Here is a 16913-nt window from a genome sequence, read left to right as displayed (position 1 = left end):
TCCCCTACTCCAGTGTCACCTTCACCATTACTAAAACAGTACCAAGGAGTCAGAGCTCCTTACACTATTGCTCCCAGAAACAGAAGTGAGAAATCAAGCCTTCTAGTAGTGAAAATTATTAGCTATGGGTTCTGAATAAAGGAAAGCTACTTGTTCCTTCCATCCCTTGAAGGATACTCCCTCCGTGTTATTGATAATGTGCTTTGTAAGTGGAAAATGGGGCTGTCTTGGCAGAGGCACGACTGGGGGAAAGTGATGAGTAAAGACTTGAGATGGCTCCACGTGGTTCTAAGATAAACAATAGATGGCAGTTTCTTCAACCTCAGCACTAGGCAACTCTAGGACAAACCAACTTGAAGGATGAAACAGTGTCTGCCTAGAGCATAGATTAAGATATTGGAAATGACCATTTGCCCTATGTTCCAACCCCCCTTCATCACTCCCATTATTCATTGCTTGAAACAAGGCTCCACAGACCAGGCGAAGAGTTACCACTGTAGACAAGGCAGTATAGATACCAGGGTTCCATGTGCCCAGTTTTATTGGGAGCAAGGACACTGTAACTGCCATGGAAGAGAGGAGAGCCCAGGGGCTCCTTTCGCAGTAAGATCTTCTTCAGAGTTGTAGCCAGGGCTGGGAGGGCAACAGAGCCCTTTCTCAGGCAGGATCACACCACCACCTTCAGCAGGACCTCCCCAGAAAGCTATGCTCCTTTAGCTTAGCACTTGGCACTTAGGAAAAGGGGCCAAGAAAAGCAGCATAAGGCAAACAAGCCCAGACTCATCAGGATACCCACTCAGCCAACTGCTTTAGTGCTTCTTCATCTTCATCCGCTTTGGGAGCTTTTGGGAACAAGGATACACAGAGAAAGGAGAAATGTTAAGGTCTCAGCAACTCCCAATTATCCCTTGCTGTGACATTCAGAGCCTATGGAATTCTCTCTCCCCAGCAATGAAACTAAAAGGCATGGTCCTTCTGCTTGCTGGGCTGCTGCTCATTCCCATAGCACCTTTGTGCAAATTAGGAAAATGGTGCTTCTTGCTCTCAGCATTTGCAGTCCCCCCCTTTTTTTTTTGAAACAAGAGTCTTACTCTGTTGCCCAGGCTAGAGTGCCATGGTGTCAGCCTAGCTCACAGCAACCTCAAACTCCTGGGCTCAAGCGATCCTCCTGTCTGAGTCTCCTGAGTAGCTGGGACTACAGGCATGCACCACTACACCCAACAATTTTTTCTACTTTTAGTAGAGACAGGATCTTGCTCTTGCTCAGACTAGTCTCAAACTCCGGAGCTCAAGTAATCCTCCTGCCTCGGCCTCCTTAGAGTGCTAAGATTACAGGCATGAGCCACTGTACCTGGCCATTTACAGTCTTAAACCAGAGTACACAGCTTGCTGAGTGGAGCACAGGCTGGATTTCAGTCCCCATTCCCTTCTAGCCAGGTGTCCTTATGAGGCCAACAACCTGCACAACTGCAGCAACAGCCCTCTCTGCCTGGCTCCTTTGAGCCAGGGTGAATGAGGAATAATCTCTCTCCCACCCTCTCAAGTTCTTGAGACAACAGAACAATCCCACATACCTGGACCTGCAGGCAGATGTGTAGAGGGTACGCTAGGCAATTTGACTGGAGGTTTTTCCTCCTTGTCGCTCACGTTTAACAACTCCTGGGCCAATTCCTCCTGTTCCAGCTCCTCCAGCTCTTCTAACAGTTCATCCTGGATATGGGATGACAAGACTGTTCAAGAGGAAGAAAGGAAACTTCTACTTCTAAAAACATACTGCTTTTGGAGTTCACTCCCAAACATGCCCCAAGATCCTCTCTTGGGCATTCCTTCTGGACAGTCCCATGCTTTCTCCAATATTCCCTGACCCCTCACCCCCAATCACCTCATCCACATCATCTCCAAAGCCCACAGGCCGAGAAATGGCATCTGAGATCTGCTGGGCCACCTCCTGTTGTTCTGTGATGTCAGCCATCAGTTCATCTACCTTGTCAATGTCCCTGAGGATAAGATACACAGCCAAGAAATCAGGCAATAACCCCCCTGACTTTCTCATCTCACACAAATGAAACTCCTCCTGCCCTGTGGCCTCACACTGATAAGCCCATGGCCATCAGGTAGAAGAGATCCCTAGAAAATTATAAAGAGGCAAATCTGGCCTGAGAAACAGCAAGAAGCCACATTAGAGAGGACAGGTTGCATTCCCTTCCCCAAAAGATCTTTAAGAATTAGAGAAAATCATCTTTCTTCCCTAGAATGCCTCAGACAGCAAAAGGAACTTACCAGAAAAGCAAGGAGGTTGACAGAGAACTAGACATGATAAGCATCTGTACTATAAATTCACATTCTGAGAAGCTCTAAAGTTCAAAGTGTAATACCAAGCCACCCTTCCCAGTGACTGGGTCCTCTCCTTCCCTCCCCCCGTACCCACATGTCCTGGTAGGCCTTCTTCATGCCTCGAGCAGCAAGCTCCATGGTACGAAGCACTTCTGCATTGGTGGTGGCATTCTCGATGGCCTCACGTTGAAACTCCAGGGTGGATAATGTCCCATCAGTTTGTGCCAGCTGCTGTTCCAGTCTTTTCTTCCTCCGCAAAGCCTGCAGGGCAGCTGACCCAGCCCACACTCTGAACATCAGAGTCAGAAGCACCTGCTTCCCTGCTCAGCCCTCCCCATCAGCTCCTTTCCCTCATTACCTCTCTTATTCTTGGTCCCATGCTTCTTGGCCGTTTGGAGCTCCTGTTGAATCTTCTGCTCCAGAAACTCCTGTTTCTTGATCAGTATCTTTTCTGTCTCCTTTAGTTTCTGTATTGCTTCTTCAGGGGTTGGCCCCTTCTCCTTCTTCCCTGAAGAGTCCAATGGAGCAGGCCCATATGGTGTGAAGGAAAAATATTAGCCACTAATCACTGAGTGCTAGGCACTTGACTGTGTTATTGCTAATCCCTAAATAATTCTCTACAATGAATGTACTATCTTCACTTTACAAATGTGAAAACAGGCACAAAGAGGTTAAAAATCACTAGTAAGAGATTGTGCAGAAATTGAAATGTGGCAATATGACTTCCAAAGCCAATATTCTTTTCACTATTCCAACTGCCTTTCAAGTCATTTCCAGTAACTTTTTTTTTTTTTTTTTTTAAGATAGTCTCGCTTTGTTGCCCAGGCTAGAGTGAGTGAGTGCCGTGGCGTCAGCCTAGCTCACAGCAACCTCAATCTCCGGGGCTCAGCGATCCTACTGCCTCAGCCTCCTGAGTAGCTGGGACTACAGGCATGCGCCACAATGCCCGGCTAATTTTTTGTATATATATTTTTAGTTGGTCAATTAATTTCTTTCTATTTATAGTAGAGATGGGGTCTCACTCTTGCTCAGGCTGGTTTCGAACTCCTGACCTTGAGCGATCCGCCCGCCTCGGCCTCCCAAAGTGCTAGGATTACAGGCGTGAGCCACCACGCTGGGCCTTCATTTCCAGTAACTTTTAATAATCACTGTTCCACTTGCTGTCTTAGAAAATGCTCAAGGTTCTGACTGCACAGGATCAAACTGAATGAAGTACAGGGTGCTAGAGAAAAAGAACATCTGATCTCAATTTCTCTCTTCTTCTATACTCATAACAGAATCATTTTTCCAAATAAAAATCTGATGACCTCTGCCTGCTTAAAACCCTTCCATACTCTCCATTGCCTAAGGACAAAATGCAAAACTTTTCAGGGAGATTACCTTCCCTCCACACTTCCCTCCTCATCACACACACTCTCTCTCATAAGGCAGCCAGAGCTTCTCTTTCCCCTAAATATACCATACTCTTTCCTGCTTCTGCGCTTGTCATAGCCTGTTACTGCTTCCTGAAGTACCTCAATTCTCCACCTGGCAAACTACTAGCCTTTTTGGTCACCACCTCCAATGCCTACTTCTGTGTTTCTCTGGTTTTCCAGGAGCAAATCCATCATTGAGTTGCTACACCATACTGTAAATGCCTCGTTTTGCTTGTCTCTCACCAATAGATATAAGCTTTAAGAAGGCAGTCTTTCTTCTTCACCTTAGATCCCTCTTGCCCAGCACAAAGTAGAACAAAGTTTAGGGAAGGACTGAATGAAGAGAGCGGGGAAACTCGTCCACAAGCCTGAAGAGTGGGAGCCAAGCATGGTCGCCACGGCTTCCACTCAGGCAAGGAAGGCAGACGGGGGCAAGGCGCCCTTACAAGGCAGGCCCCTGGACCGGAGATGAGCCTTGCTCCGCCATCTCATCTGTTTTCGGGTCAGCCTGTCTCCTGGGTCTCTTCCCCTTCCCGGCGCTGCGCTCAGGCTGAACGTTGCCGCTGTCTCCTCTCCCCCCGCTCCGGCCAGCACCTCCTAGCGGACCAGTCCCGCCCGGGCTCACCCTTCCCGAAGAGTCTGCCGAGACCACTCATCGCGCCCTTGCCTCTCCCGCCTCCGCCCCTCGGCGTCCTGCACACTTCCGCTTTGTGCCCGGGAGGGTGAGGTCTCATCACAGGCACCAGCCTTAGCCAATCCCGACTTGGGACGCCGCCGCGACCTCATCAACAGGCGCAAACAAGACCACCGCCGTCACGTGACCCGAGCCACCAGCCCGATTGACTCGCTCCTCTTAAAGCGGCCTTTTCATTTTCTACTACGTGAAAAGGTCCCCCCATACCCACCCCAGAGTTATGTATTTGTACCCTGAAAGGAAATGTGCAGTGTCATGGCACCCTAATAAATGGGGGGAGTGGGAAGATTCTTCATGCCCTTTACAGAGCTCAAGAAAGTAGGGTGGGATGGTTTCGAGCACAAGGGGATCACAGTCTTGGAGTTGCCACAAATTTATATGGCAGAACCTCATGCAGCCTAATGTCTCACACTAGGTAGGGTCTTTGCATTTCAGGAGAACTAACCCAGTTCACAGGCTAGAAAAACAGAAACCACCTACACTGTGGGTAAGATGTCTTCTGTCACACACAGATATACTTTAATAAATTACAAATGCACCTGAAAATGCCTTCTTGATTTCTTTTCAGTTTTAGGCCTCAAATGAGGTTCATGTACTGGGCTGGACCTCAAGGCCCAGTTTGGGCCTTCGCAAATGTCTCCAACCCTTGAGTTAAGGTTTGAAGATTCATTCCATTCTGGACGTGAATGCAGGTAACACCTAGAAGGAAAAAAAATCACATTTCATCAGGCTTTCTGTGCTCTCCCTTATTACTCTCACCTTTCATGGGTGCCACCTATCATGCAGACTATCCACCCTGTGTATGTCTACCTAATCCCTCCTAGAAAGAACCCTTTCTCCTCATGCCCCAAATCGCTCTCGTTGCCCCTCAGTACCCAGTTTGCTGACGTCCACAATATTCCGCCTCTCATCATCAAAGAAGATCATCTGAGAGAAAGGAACTCCGGTCTTCTGCTGCAGCCTGTGCAAGACAGGGCAGGGGGTAGCCAAGCTGGCATCTTCTTTCCTCCAGCCTCTCTGGTACTCTCTCCCTGCTCCTCCCTTATCTCCGCATACCTCTCAAAGTGTGTGACCTTACTGCCTGGATAGATTTCCCGATGAGCAAAGTATCTGACAAGGTCAAAGAGCTCCAGTAACTGGTTGGCTCCTTCTATCTCACCTGTCCTGCAAAAAGGTGTAATAGACGGGATTAGGAGAGTGAAGGGCCAGGGAATGCAAGGAAAGTTAAGTATAACCAGGGGGAAATCTACTTGCTGTTTTTCCAGGATGGATAGGAATCTTTGCCCTTTTTACAACTCCATAGCCTTCCTGACACAGGGAGCGCTGAGCCAATGTTTAATAATTAAATAGTACAGGAGAGAGGACAATGAAAAAGTATGCAAATACTTGCAAATTTGCACCTCCTAAATTTTTGTAGCCCAGGGCATGCAGAAGTCTCTTCATGCATGCATCCTTCAGCATTACGCTGACAGCTTTTGTTAGTCGCTCTTCTTACCGTGAAGCTGCTGCACCAGGCACCCCAAGGCCCTGCAATCGTTCCAGAACCTGAGGCACCTCTGGGTACAGTCGGACGTCCTGGCCCCGCCTATCTCGCACAGTTCCATCACTGGAGAGGGCGAGAGCGCGCTCAGGTCCGGCCGAGCCCCGCCTCCCTATCTCTGCCTCACCTGGCCCCAGTCCTCCCTATCCCTGCCTCACCTGCTCTTGTGGAACGGAGGGTCTACGTGCGTGTCGACCCAGAAAGGCCAGAGTGTGTAATCTGCGACAGGAAGAAGGGGGAAGGTTCAGCCTTGGGGGACGCAGGGGACTCGAGAGCTGCAGCTGGGGTGTGGGAAAGGAGAGCGCCCTATGAAACTCTGCCCTCCCAGTCCCTCACCCAGATCAAAAACTGCTAGCTTCGGGAGCCGCGCCATGACCAGCATCCGCAGGCTCCGCACACCAAGCTGGAGGCTTCTCCAGGGCCTTAGAGAGTCCAGCAACTCCGGCGGCCAAGGCCACTCTGCCTAGCATAGAGAAACGGCGACTAGAGCGTCGCCACGCCCGGCTTGAGCTGTCAGCCTGGCGATCGCTCGAGAGCGCCTTCTGATGCTGGGCGGGGGAGAGGACTGCAGCAAAGTACCAACACGACCGCACGTAGAACACGGGACTCAAGCCTCTCCAAGGCACTGAACACAGGCACCCTTCCCTACTTCTCCACCCAGCCTTGCCAGGTTCTACTACACTAGAAAAGCCAGGGAAGGAAAGCCTTTTCTTCAATTAATAGCACCTCTTATCTTCCCACTTGAAACCTAAGTGATCCATCACAGCTTGTCACTCAACCTTTCTCTATACCACCCTCTTGATAGTGTGGAACCCAAAGCCCTCAGCAATATAATACCAGCATAAAGAATGTAGTACCTGCTAAGTAAGTCCCTGGGACCTTTCTCCAACCAGGCCCAAATGTCCAATAGAGCCACAGGAGAGAATTCACTCTCCCGGTTTCTACCATCCAGGTCAGTAGTATGCTGGTAGATGTGTAACAGCTAGTTTGGGAGGAGGAACTGATTTACAGTGTCTGACAATTTCTGTAAATATTCCTATAATGGCCAATTCCAAGCCACCAACATGAAGTTACTTAACATGGAGTTGGGAAGAGATGTCAATAATCGGCTCTTATGAGCCAGTAAGAACTGGCTCCAGCACACCATTGCAAGTGGGCTTTCCTAGAGTCTGACAATCCTTAGAAGAGCACCATCACTTCCATTGTCCTACTCTTTCAGCCTGGTATAACTGGTTGAACATTGGGCCCATTTAGATTGTCACATTTGTGCAATAAAATAAAGATTCCAGGAGGCCAGGAAATATTTTATTGACAACCAGGGACATAGCCATAAGAGAGGGAAACACACAGGACTGCAAACTAAAACCCAACAGCCAGCAAGGGCCCTCTGGGCCAGGAATACTGCATCCTGGGGTCCTCACAGTCTCCCACCAGTAGATACACATGACTAGGCATCCAGGAGAGGGGGCAGTGGCTCTGTTGTCCCAGAGAGTGAGAAGATATATGATGCCTCATTATGAGAGACAGGGTAGGGAGGTAAAACGGAGGAAGGGTCTATCACTGCCTTAGACCACCTCCTCCTCTCAGAGCCAACACCAGGTGGAGGACTGAACCACCTAGGATCTTGTAGTCAGCTGCTGTCTTCTCATCATTCCTGCAGGAAAAAAGAGGAAAAAAAAAAAAACCTTTAGAAATGCCATATAGAACAGGGGTTCTCAAACTGAGTTTCATGGATCTCTTTGGGGACCTATGAACAAACTTGGATGAGAAAAAAAATTCCATCTGTATTTTTACTAAGCCCTAACTGAAATTTAGTATTTCTTTAAATTTTAAACACAGGCAAAAAAGCACAGTAGTCGGCCGGGCGCGGTGGCTCACGCCTGTAATCCTAGCTCTCTGGGAGGCCGAGGCGGGCGGATTGCTCAAGGTCAGGAGTTCAAAACCAGCCTGAGCAAGAGCGAGACCCCGTCTCTACTATAAATAGAAAGAAACTAATTGGCCAACTGATATATATATAAAAAAAAAATTAGCCGGGCATGGAGGCGCATGCCTGTAGTCCCAGCTACTCGGGAGGCTGAGACAGAAGGATCGCTCAAGCCCAGGAGTTTGAGGTTGCTGTGAGCTAGGCTGATGCCATGGCACTCACTCTAGCCTGGGCAACAAAGCGAGACTCTGTCTCAAAAAAAAAAAAAAAAAAAAGCACAGTAGTATTAGTAACATGGGTAACTTGTTAACAACAGAAACTAGATCATAATATTCCTATGACAACTGTTTGCAGGTATCTTGAAAATATTTCAAAATTATTGTAGTTGTTAGACCCACCATTAGATCTCATTTAATATATTAATAAAGAAGCACATATATTACTATATCAAAAATTTATTTTAGTATTTTGAGAATTGTATTTCAATATACTTAGTTTTCTTTGTAGTTCTATATATTTTATTTTATACCTTAAAAAACCTTATTCTGAGGAGGGGCCTAGAGGCTTCAATCAGACTGCCAAAGAGTCTAAGGCACCAAAAACAAGAAGCAGGTCTGGTCCACCTCCAGTACTTGCCCCCTCTCTTCTTCATATAAGATTGTCATACCCTCACTCTCACTCCAAACTCACATCTGTTTGCCACTGTAGATGAGCCGCTGTTGTTGTGGGGGGATTCCTTCTTTCTCCTCCACACGCTCCTTGATTCGCTCCACCTTTAGAGACAAGTAGTCAGGGGCTGCTCAGGGTTAGGACCATGGAAATGGAAAGAACAAGGGCTATGTAGATAGCAGGAGAGCAAAAGGACCAAGTTCATAAGCATACTCAAATGTAAATGGCAAGGAGAAGGGCATGAAGAGTTGCTGGGCATACATCACCTTGTCTGTGGGTTCAATGTCAATCTCAATCTCCTTTCCAGTCAGCGTCTGAAACAGGCAGGGGTTTCATGAGTTCTACAGCCCAACATACAATGTGTCTTCTAGATAAAACATCCTGTCCTGATCTCTGAAGATCTACTGCCTTCTGAGAGATGCACATTCTCCACAACACTGCTTTGGAGAATCAGAAGGCTTTGATCGTATCTATATCCATCAAACATTTTTAGGCTGTGGACAACTTTGGTAGGGCAAGATTCTTTGCATACCATCTGACACTCTTAATTCAGTAAGTCATTTTCCTCTGTCTCTTCTCATCTCCCCCACCAAATCACGAGAATATTGGCAATAATTTGGATGATACAGCAATGAGAGGTGTTCTAAGGAAAGTATTCCTTCCAGTCAGAAGGACCTTGTTCTATTATAAATACCAATGCCAGTAATCAACATTTAGATAATTCAAAGAATTCTCAAGTATACCAGAAGTCACCTCTGACCAGTGTTTTAAGAAACACTAGAATTCAACATGTATCTCCCCTATCTTCTCTAGACTTTTACCTAAATCCTAAATTGCAGCTCTCATCTTCTTGACTTCTTCTGTAGGCTAAAGGCTGCTGATATCCAAACACAATAATTACATTGATTGTATAGTCATAATTTATTCCACTCAATCTAATCTCCTACCGGTCCTTGCTCTTGAAGCTCTATCTGTACTAGTCGTCAGTGATCCAGACCACAAACACATCATGCTCAGCCAAATTCAGGATTAGGGTGTTTCCCTTGTTTCTACTGCTTTCCCTGTTGCAATACCCTCGACTACTGCTTCTCCAAACCCCCAGGACTTTTTTCTTTTTCCTTTCCTCTCTACTTTCTCCCTCACTTCCTTCCTTCTCTCTCTTTTTGACAGAGTTTTACTCTGTCACCCCAGGTAGAATGCAGTGGTGTCATCATAGCTTACTGCAAACTCAAACTCCTGGGCTCAAGCATTCCTCCTGCCTCAGCCTCTCAAGTAGCTGAGACTACAGACGCATGCCAGCACGCCTGGCTAATTTTTTCTATTTTTGGTAGAGATGTGGTCTTGCTCTTGCTGGTCTCAAACTCCTGACTTCAAGTTCCTCTCAGCTCAGCCTCCCAGAGTGCTAGGATTATAGGCATGAGCCACTGCACCCAGCCTTCAAGGCCCCTTTAATATAAGATTTCCTGTTATAGGATGCCTAGACTTGTTCCCAGTGTACTTTATTAATACTTTCATTAACACTAATTATAGCTAGCTGTTTAAGTGTTAAACTCTCCAACTTCCTTTAAGGACACAGACTATTCAATTCATCTTCCTAATCCAAACACAAAGCACAGTGTTTGATATAGAAGCAGTGAATAAATATTTGTAGAAGGGCTAAATGCATCAATGATCATGTTATAACCACAGCCAACATTTACTCAGTACTTTCTAAGAATCAGAAACTATGCTAAGTAACTTACATATATTACCACATTTAATTCTCCCAAGTATTTATGAAATATGTACTATTTTTATTTCCATTTTACAGATGATGAAAATAGGACTTGGACAGGTTAAAAAGCATGCCTATGCAATCAAAAGTACATGGTGGATTTAAAAACAGGTTCTCTGCCAGATGATTGCAGTCGCTAAAAAAAAAAAAAAAAAAAAAAAAAAATAAAAACAGGTTCTCCAGCCCCAAAGCCCATGCTTTTTAGTTCTGTCCTCTGCCCTGCCTAACTGAGTCTGACTAGTATAGTATGGAATACAGGGTCTTAATATGTTGCCCAGGCTCGAGTGCTGTGATATAATCACAGATCACTGTAACCTTGAACTCCTGGGCTCCAGGGATCCTCCTACCTTGGCTTCCTGAATAGTTAGGACTACAGGTGCTGCCACCATGCCCAGCTAGTTAAAAAAAAATTTTTTTTAGAGACGGGGGTTTCACTATGTCACCCAGGCTGGTCTCAAACTCCTGGCCCCAGTACTCCCACGTCAGCCTCCCAAAGTGCTGGGATTATAGGCATGAGCCACTGTACCCAGCAGTATATGCCCTTACCTGACAAAATGAAAAATATGCAATTCTGTGTTTTCCACAAATGATTACACTATATTGTTCTTAATACTTAATTTTTTTTTTTTTTTTGAGACAGAGTCTCGCTTTGTTGCCCAGGCTACAGTGAGTGCCATGGCATCAGCCTAGCTCACAGCAACCTCAAACTCCTGGGCTTGAGCAATCCTTCTGCCTCAGCCTCCCGAGTAGCTGGGGCTACAGGCATGCACCCCATGCCCGGCTAATTTTTTCCTATATATATTAGTTGGCCAATTAATTTCTTTCTATTTACAGTAGAGATGGGGTCTCGCTCTTGGTCAGGCTGGTTTTGAACTCCTGACCTGGAGCAATCCGCCTGCCTCGGCCTCCCAGAGTGCTAGGATTACAGGCGTGAGCCACCGAGATCTTAATACTTTAAATGCAAAGGCTTTTCAACCAGGCAATTCTATTTCTAGATAACTACCTTGGATGAAAAACTTGGCCATGTATCAAAAGAGGTACATGTGAGATTGACTGCAGCACTATTTGTAAAAGCAAAACACTGGAAAAATAGCTTAATAATGCCCATTAATAAGAAAATTATTAAACTATGGTACATCCATAGAATGCTACATTATGCAATAGTTTATACACTGACAAGGAAAGATCTAAAGAATGTATAATTATATATCATTTTTATATGCAGATGTATGTACATATATAGAAAAAAGGATTAAAAGTATACATATCTCTTATAATAATGATTACCTTTGAGCAGGGGACTAGGGCTAAGGGTATATCAAGAGCAATTCTTCTCCTTTTATCTGTACTGTTTAAATTTTTTTTTCAATCTTCCTTTTGTTTAAATTTTTTATAAAAATATATCCCTTTGTCATGAATATTAATAAATATTTCAACCTATTAACAAAAATTTTTAAATAGTAAAAAAGACTCTAAGTCTTTTTTTTGTTTGTTTTAGACAGAGTCACCTAGACTAGAGTGCCATGGTGTCAGCCTAGCTCACAGCAATCTCAAACTCCTGGGCTCAAGCAATCCTCTTGCCTCAGATACAGGCCTGGCTAACTTTTTCTATTTTTAGTACAGACAGGGTCTCTCTCCTGCTCAGACTGGTCTCAAACTCCTGACCTCAAGCAATGCTCCCACCTTGGCCTCCCAGAGTGCTATGATAATAGGCATGCTTCCCATATACTTTAAATCATCTCTAGATTACTTATAATACTTAATACAACATAAGTTCTATGTTATACTGTATTGTTTAGGGAATAATGACAAGAAAAAAGTCTGTACATATTCAGCACACAGTTTTTTTTCAAATATAAAATTATTAATATATTCTATGTTCTTTTTTACCCCAGCCAAACCTTCAAAATCCTGTATTTTATACATCTAAATTCAGATGGTAAATTTTCATCTGAAGTACCCAATCTGTATTTAAATTTCATAATTTACAGCTGAAAAAGTAGACTTATATGCCACCCAACTTGTTCCAATTACACTTAAAAGTTTTCCAATGACTAAATCAAATAACAGCTTTTAAATTTAAAGTCAAATACAAAAAAAATTTCAATTCCTTAGTCTCACTAGCCACATTTTAAGTGCTCAATAGCCACATGTGGCTAATGGCTACCAATATGGACACAGCTCAAGCATTCCAGCTAATATATGAAGCAACAATAAAATTAGAGTATTCCCATTTTGTTACCCCCAGCAAAGTAACAGAGCTAGGAAATAACATCAGAAAAAAAAACAATCTGACAGAAGTACATGCTATAACACCATCTATGAATTCTTCCCACACATGAACAAAGACTAATCAAGCCTCTAGATTTAATTTGACAAGAAATACAGAGGAAAGAGGAATATATTAAAAAACAACACGGAGATGTAATCAACAAGATTCAAACTGTAGGAAACTCACTGGAACAAAAACCCTAGTTTATTCAACAAGAAAAAATGGGAAAAAGGAGAATCTATACATTTAAAGAGACTTAAAATGCATATCAACTTTGCCAGACATGGTGGCTTGCGCCTGCCTATAATCCAGCTACTCTGGTGGTTGAGGCAGGAGGATCACTAGAGGCCAGGAGTGTGAGATCAACCTGGGCAAAATAGCAAGACCTCAAAAAAAAAACACAAAAAAACAAAAAATTAGCCAAGAGCAATGATACACCTGAAGTTCCAGCTACTCAGGAGGCTGAAGCAGGAGCATCACTTAAGCCCAGGAGTTTAAGACTACAGTGAGCTATGATTGCGCCCCACTGCATTCCAGCCTAGGAGGCAGAGTGAGACATTGTCTCTAAGGCAAAAAAAAAAAAAAAAAAAGAAACTGGAAATAATCCAAACATCCATCAACATAAGAATGGATAAACAAATTGTGATACAGTCTTCCAATGGAATAATATTGAACAATAAGAAGGAACAAACTACAGATACATACAACAGACATTATGCTGAGTGAAAGAAAGCCAGGTATAACAATTATATACTGTATAATTCTATTTACATAAGTTTCTAAAACAAGCAAAAGTAACCTAAAACTTTTGGAGGGGTAGGGATAAAAATGTTTAGATCTTGGCCAGGCTCAGTGGCTCACGCCGTAATCCTAGCACTCTGGGAGGCTGAGGCGGACGGATGGCTCAAGGTCAGGAGTTCAAAACCAGCCTGAGCAAGAGTGAGACCCCCATCTAAAAAATACGTAGAAAAAATTAGCCAGGCATGGTGGCACATGCCTGTAGTCCCAGCTACTCAGGAGGCTGAGGCAGAAGGATCACTTGAGCCCAAGAGTTTGAGGTTGCTGTGGGCTAGGCTGACGCCATGGCACTCTAGCCCGGGCAGCAGAGTGAGACTCTGTCTCTTAAAAAAGAGAAATGTTTAGATCTTGTAGTTGCATAAGTGTATATAATTATTAAAAACTCACTGAACCTGGCTGGGTGCGGAGGCTCACGCCTGTAATCCTAGCACTCTGGGAGGCCAAGGCAGGAGGACTGCTTAAGCTCAGGAGTTCAAGACCAGCCTGAGCAAAAGCAAGACCCTATCTCTACTAAAAATGGAAAAATTATCCAGGCATCGTGGTATGTAGTCCCAGCTACTAGAAAGGCTGAGGCAGGAGGACTGCTTGAGCTCAGGATTTTGAGGTTATTGTAAGCTAGGCTGATGCCATGGCATTCTACTCGGGGCAACAGAGTGAGACTTTGTCTCAAAAAAAAAAAAAAAAAACCTCCCTGAACTGAACCCTTAAGAACTGTGCATTTTACGGTATGTTAAAAAAAAACGTGGTCTGAATATAGGGGCTCATGCCTGTAATCCTAGCATTTTGGGAGGCCAAGGTGGGAAGACTGCTTGAGGCCAGGAGTTCAAGACCAGCCCGGGTAACATAACAAGACCCCATCTCTACAAAAAATAGAAAAATTAGCCGGGCATAGTGGCATGTACCTATAGTTCCAGCTACTCGGGAGCCAGAGGCAGGAAGATTGCTTGAGCTCACAAGTTTGAGGCTGCAGTAAGCTATGATAATGCCACTACACTCTAGCCCAGGCAACAGAGTGAGAACTTGTCTCAAAAAAAAAAAAAAATGAGGAAGGAAATGGTAAAGACAGTTGCCAAAGTAATCTGCAATGAGGAAATCAATGCAAGATCTGGAATTAGGCAATACAAGGTCTGGAATTAGGCAGTAATTAGGTCAAGGAAGACCTATACATTATGATTTTGTATATGTCTCGGTTTAGATTCTACACTTTAGAGGGTGTATGGTAGTAGGAAAACGTGGTTGGAGGTATCACAGAGAAATAAAGGTAAAAGTTAATGAGACCCCCAGACCAAAGTGAGAGTAATGGAAATGGAAAGAAAAATTAAGCAGAAAGAAGTTTTAAGTGAAAAATCAGGTCCTATAAAAAAGTACTGACTGTAAGGAATTGCACTCTAGTCAACTGGTAAGATTGATGGAATCAACCTATGAGATGCATATTGGGAAGATGGCTCATGATAGAAGATAATACATTTAATTTTAGAATCACAGAGATGAAGATTTAATCATAAAGGATCACAGAAAAATATGGAAGTCATCTATGCAGAGACAACATTGAAAAATGAATAATTCACAAATGAACCCTAATAAAACCTATCATTTTATGTGGTATTTAATAGCTATCTTGTTGCTTATATAGTACTACATATAGTAGTTACTACATACAGTACTTAATAAATAGAGATGTAGCAAACAAAAGAAAGATGGAAGACAGAGAGACCTGTTTGCAGGCAGAATGGTAAGTTTTGCAGGAAAGAAGACCGGCAATTTTAGAGAAGCACTAAATAAAAATGGATTCAAAGAAGGGACAAAATCTGGAACCTTGCTATTCGAAGTGTATTCTCCAGACATTTAATATCAGTGTCACTCAGGAGCTTGTTAGAAATGCAGAATCTTGTGCACTATCCTAGACTCCTGGCATCAGAATCAGCATTTCAACAAGACCACGAAGAGATTCTTCAGCACTTTGACATTTGAAAAACCTGTCTAAAACACAGTATTTTTTTTTCAAGGTTCCACACACAGCATTGATTTCTTTTTTTCAAACAGCATTTTTTAAACTGTAAGCCTCAACTCATCCATTGGTTAGGAAAACAATTTAGAATAGAATTGAAAATTTCAGAGCATATTACACATAGTAAGTTTTTTGTGACTCTATGGGTCATAATGTAAAATTTTAGTGACTAAAATTTTTTAGTCACAAAACAGTATTCTTACCCAGGAGTATATTGATATTTTCCATTTAAGAATAATGTTGCTTGCAACCCATTGAACTATTACATTGATCTCTAAGTTTGAAAACCAATGATCTTTAACATGATGTTTGGCCTCAAACCTTAGCTAGGAGGTTTGGAAGGACTGGAGAAGAGAAGGTTAAGAATGACTATTATGTATGGTAAATATTCTAAGGAGTTGATGAAATAACGATAGACTTACTTAGCTATAAAAGGACAAATCAGTGTTGGACTGCATCGATTGTCAGGATTTTTGTCTCTGTCTGAAGATATAAAAGAGGAAATAGCAGACAGGTCTAATAAGTGTTGTTGGAAATTGGTGAAGAAGAACCAGGGGTGTTAAGAAATCTAACCAAGAACTACGGCACTGGTAACTAATCTGTCTTAGCCAAGAAGCAAGGCTGGTTCAGGATGCTTGACTCAGAAAAGCAAGTGCTGACTGAACACACTCCCAGCTTTGGTCCCTGAAGGATGGCTGAGATACTACACCTTGGCAAACACCAATAAAGGCTCACAGTCTATCCCCTGGGAGACCCAAGTTCCCCCAGGCTAACGTTTTAGTGCTGTGCTCGGAGGCAGGCTATGTTAGAAGAAGCAGGTAACCTGGGCGTGAAGAGCAGAGCTTATTCCAAGAATCTAAAAGGGGAGCCAAACTGCTGCTAGGCCTTCTCTATGACTGCGAGGGTTCGAGTACAGTGAAACCTTGGACAAAATCGGCCTCCTTCTGGGTCGTGGCACAATCCTAGCGAGAAAGCAGGGACGGCAGAGACCCCTGGGTTGTCAGGCAGGGCCAGCCCCCCACTCTCAAAGCCCTCCAGGGTCCCCCTATTTCCCATCACCCCACGCGCGGAGCGCTGAGGCTGTCAGCACCCTCCAGGATCGGGAAAGGCGTGGTTTTCCTTCCCCAGTTTTCCCGTAAGGCACAGCTGCCAGTCTAGTACCACTGAGTCTTGGCAAGGCTGGAGGTGCTCCCACCTTCACTTTAATTAGCATCTTCTTTCCAGTTTGGGGCTGCACACGGATAAATTGCTGCTCCTGCCGCTGCGGTCGCTGCTGCCGCTCTCCAGCGCTCCGCCTGTGAGAATCACTTCTGCTTCCGGGTCACTGTCTGGCTCCACCCCCGCCTTCTTTCCACGGGGTTCCTGAAAGGATCACGAATGCTTCCCCGTTTCGGTTCAGTGGCGTCGTAAACAAAAAGAAGGCGGCCAGTTTAGTTACAGCGGAGATGACGCCTCTGCGTGTCTCAGAGTCCTTAGCGAGCCGGG

General features: G+C 44.4%; 3 protein-coding genes across 4 annotated transcripts; all 3 read right to left on the bottom strand.

Annotated features, from left to right (window-relative positions):
• Positions 1-523: 523 nt before the first annotated feature.
• Positions 524-4480, bottom strand: CHMP4A (charged multivesicular body protein 4A). Its single transcript, XM_012756020.3, has 6 exons — positions 4375-4480; positions 2693-2842; positions 2429-2606; positions 1883-1997; positions 1575-1710; positions 524-842 (listed from the first exon to the last, which is right to left on the bottom strand). The coding sequence occupies exons 1-6, from the start codon at positions 4403-4405 to the stop codon at positions 784-786; spliced, it is 669 nt and encodes a 222-aa protein (XP_012611474.2). The 5' UTR covers positions 4406-4480; the 3' UTR covers positions 524-783.
• On the bottom strand, positions 2760-6484 carry MDP1 (magnesium dependent phosphatase 1). 2 transcript variants are annotated; one of them, XR_012919748.1, is made up of 7 exons: positions 6320-6482; positions 6142-6202; positions 5939-6049; positions 5500-5607; positions 5319-5404; positions 4983-5142; positions 2760-2842 (listed from the first exon to the last, which is right to left on the bottom strand). XR_012919748.1 is itself a non-coding variant. In XM_012756021.3 (6 exons), exons 1-6 carry the CDS (start codon positions 6363-6365, stop codon positions 5051-5053), a joined length of 504 nt encoding a protein of 167 aa, XP_012611475.2. In that variant the 5' UTR covers positions 6366-6484; the 3' UTR covers positions 4939-5050. The 2 variants fall into 2 exon arrangements, 1 of the variants encoding a protein (XP_012611475.2); XM_012756021.3 differs by lacking the exon at positions 2760-2842 and having other exon boundaries at positions 4939-5142; positions 6320-6484.
• A 791-nt stretch (positions 6485-7275) lies between these two features.
• On the bottom strand, positions 7276-16906 carry NEDD8 (NEDD8 ubiquitin like modifier). Its single transcript, XM_012756022.3, has 4 exons — positions 16624-16906; positions 8843-8890; positions 8598-8680; positions 7276-7637 (listed from the first exon to the last, which is right to left on the bottom strand). Exons 1-4 carry the CDS (start codon positions 16639-16641, stop codon positions 7541-7543), a joined length of 246 nt encoding a protein of 81 aa, XP_012611476.1. The 5' UTR covers positions 16642-16906; the 3' UTR covers positions 7276-7540.
• Positions 16907-16913: the final 7 nt, after the last annotated feature.

Source organism: Microcebus murinus, chromosome 6, assembly GCF_040939455.1.
Source record: "Microcebus murinus isolate Inina chromosome 6, M.murinus_Inina_mat1.0, whole genome shotgun sequence".
NCBI classification, from domain to species: domain Eukaryota; kingdom Metazoa; phylum Chordata; class Mammalia; order Primates; family Cheirogaleidae; genus Microcebus; species Microcebus murinus.
This window is presented reverse-complemented; position numbering and strand designations above follow the sequence as displayed.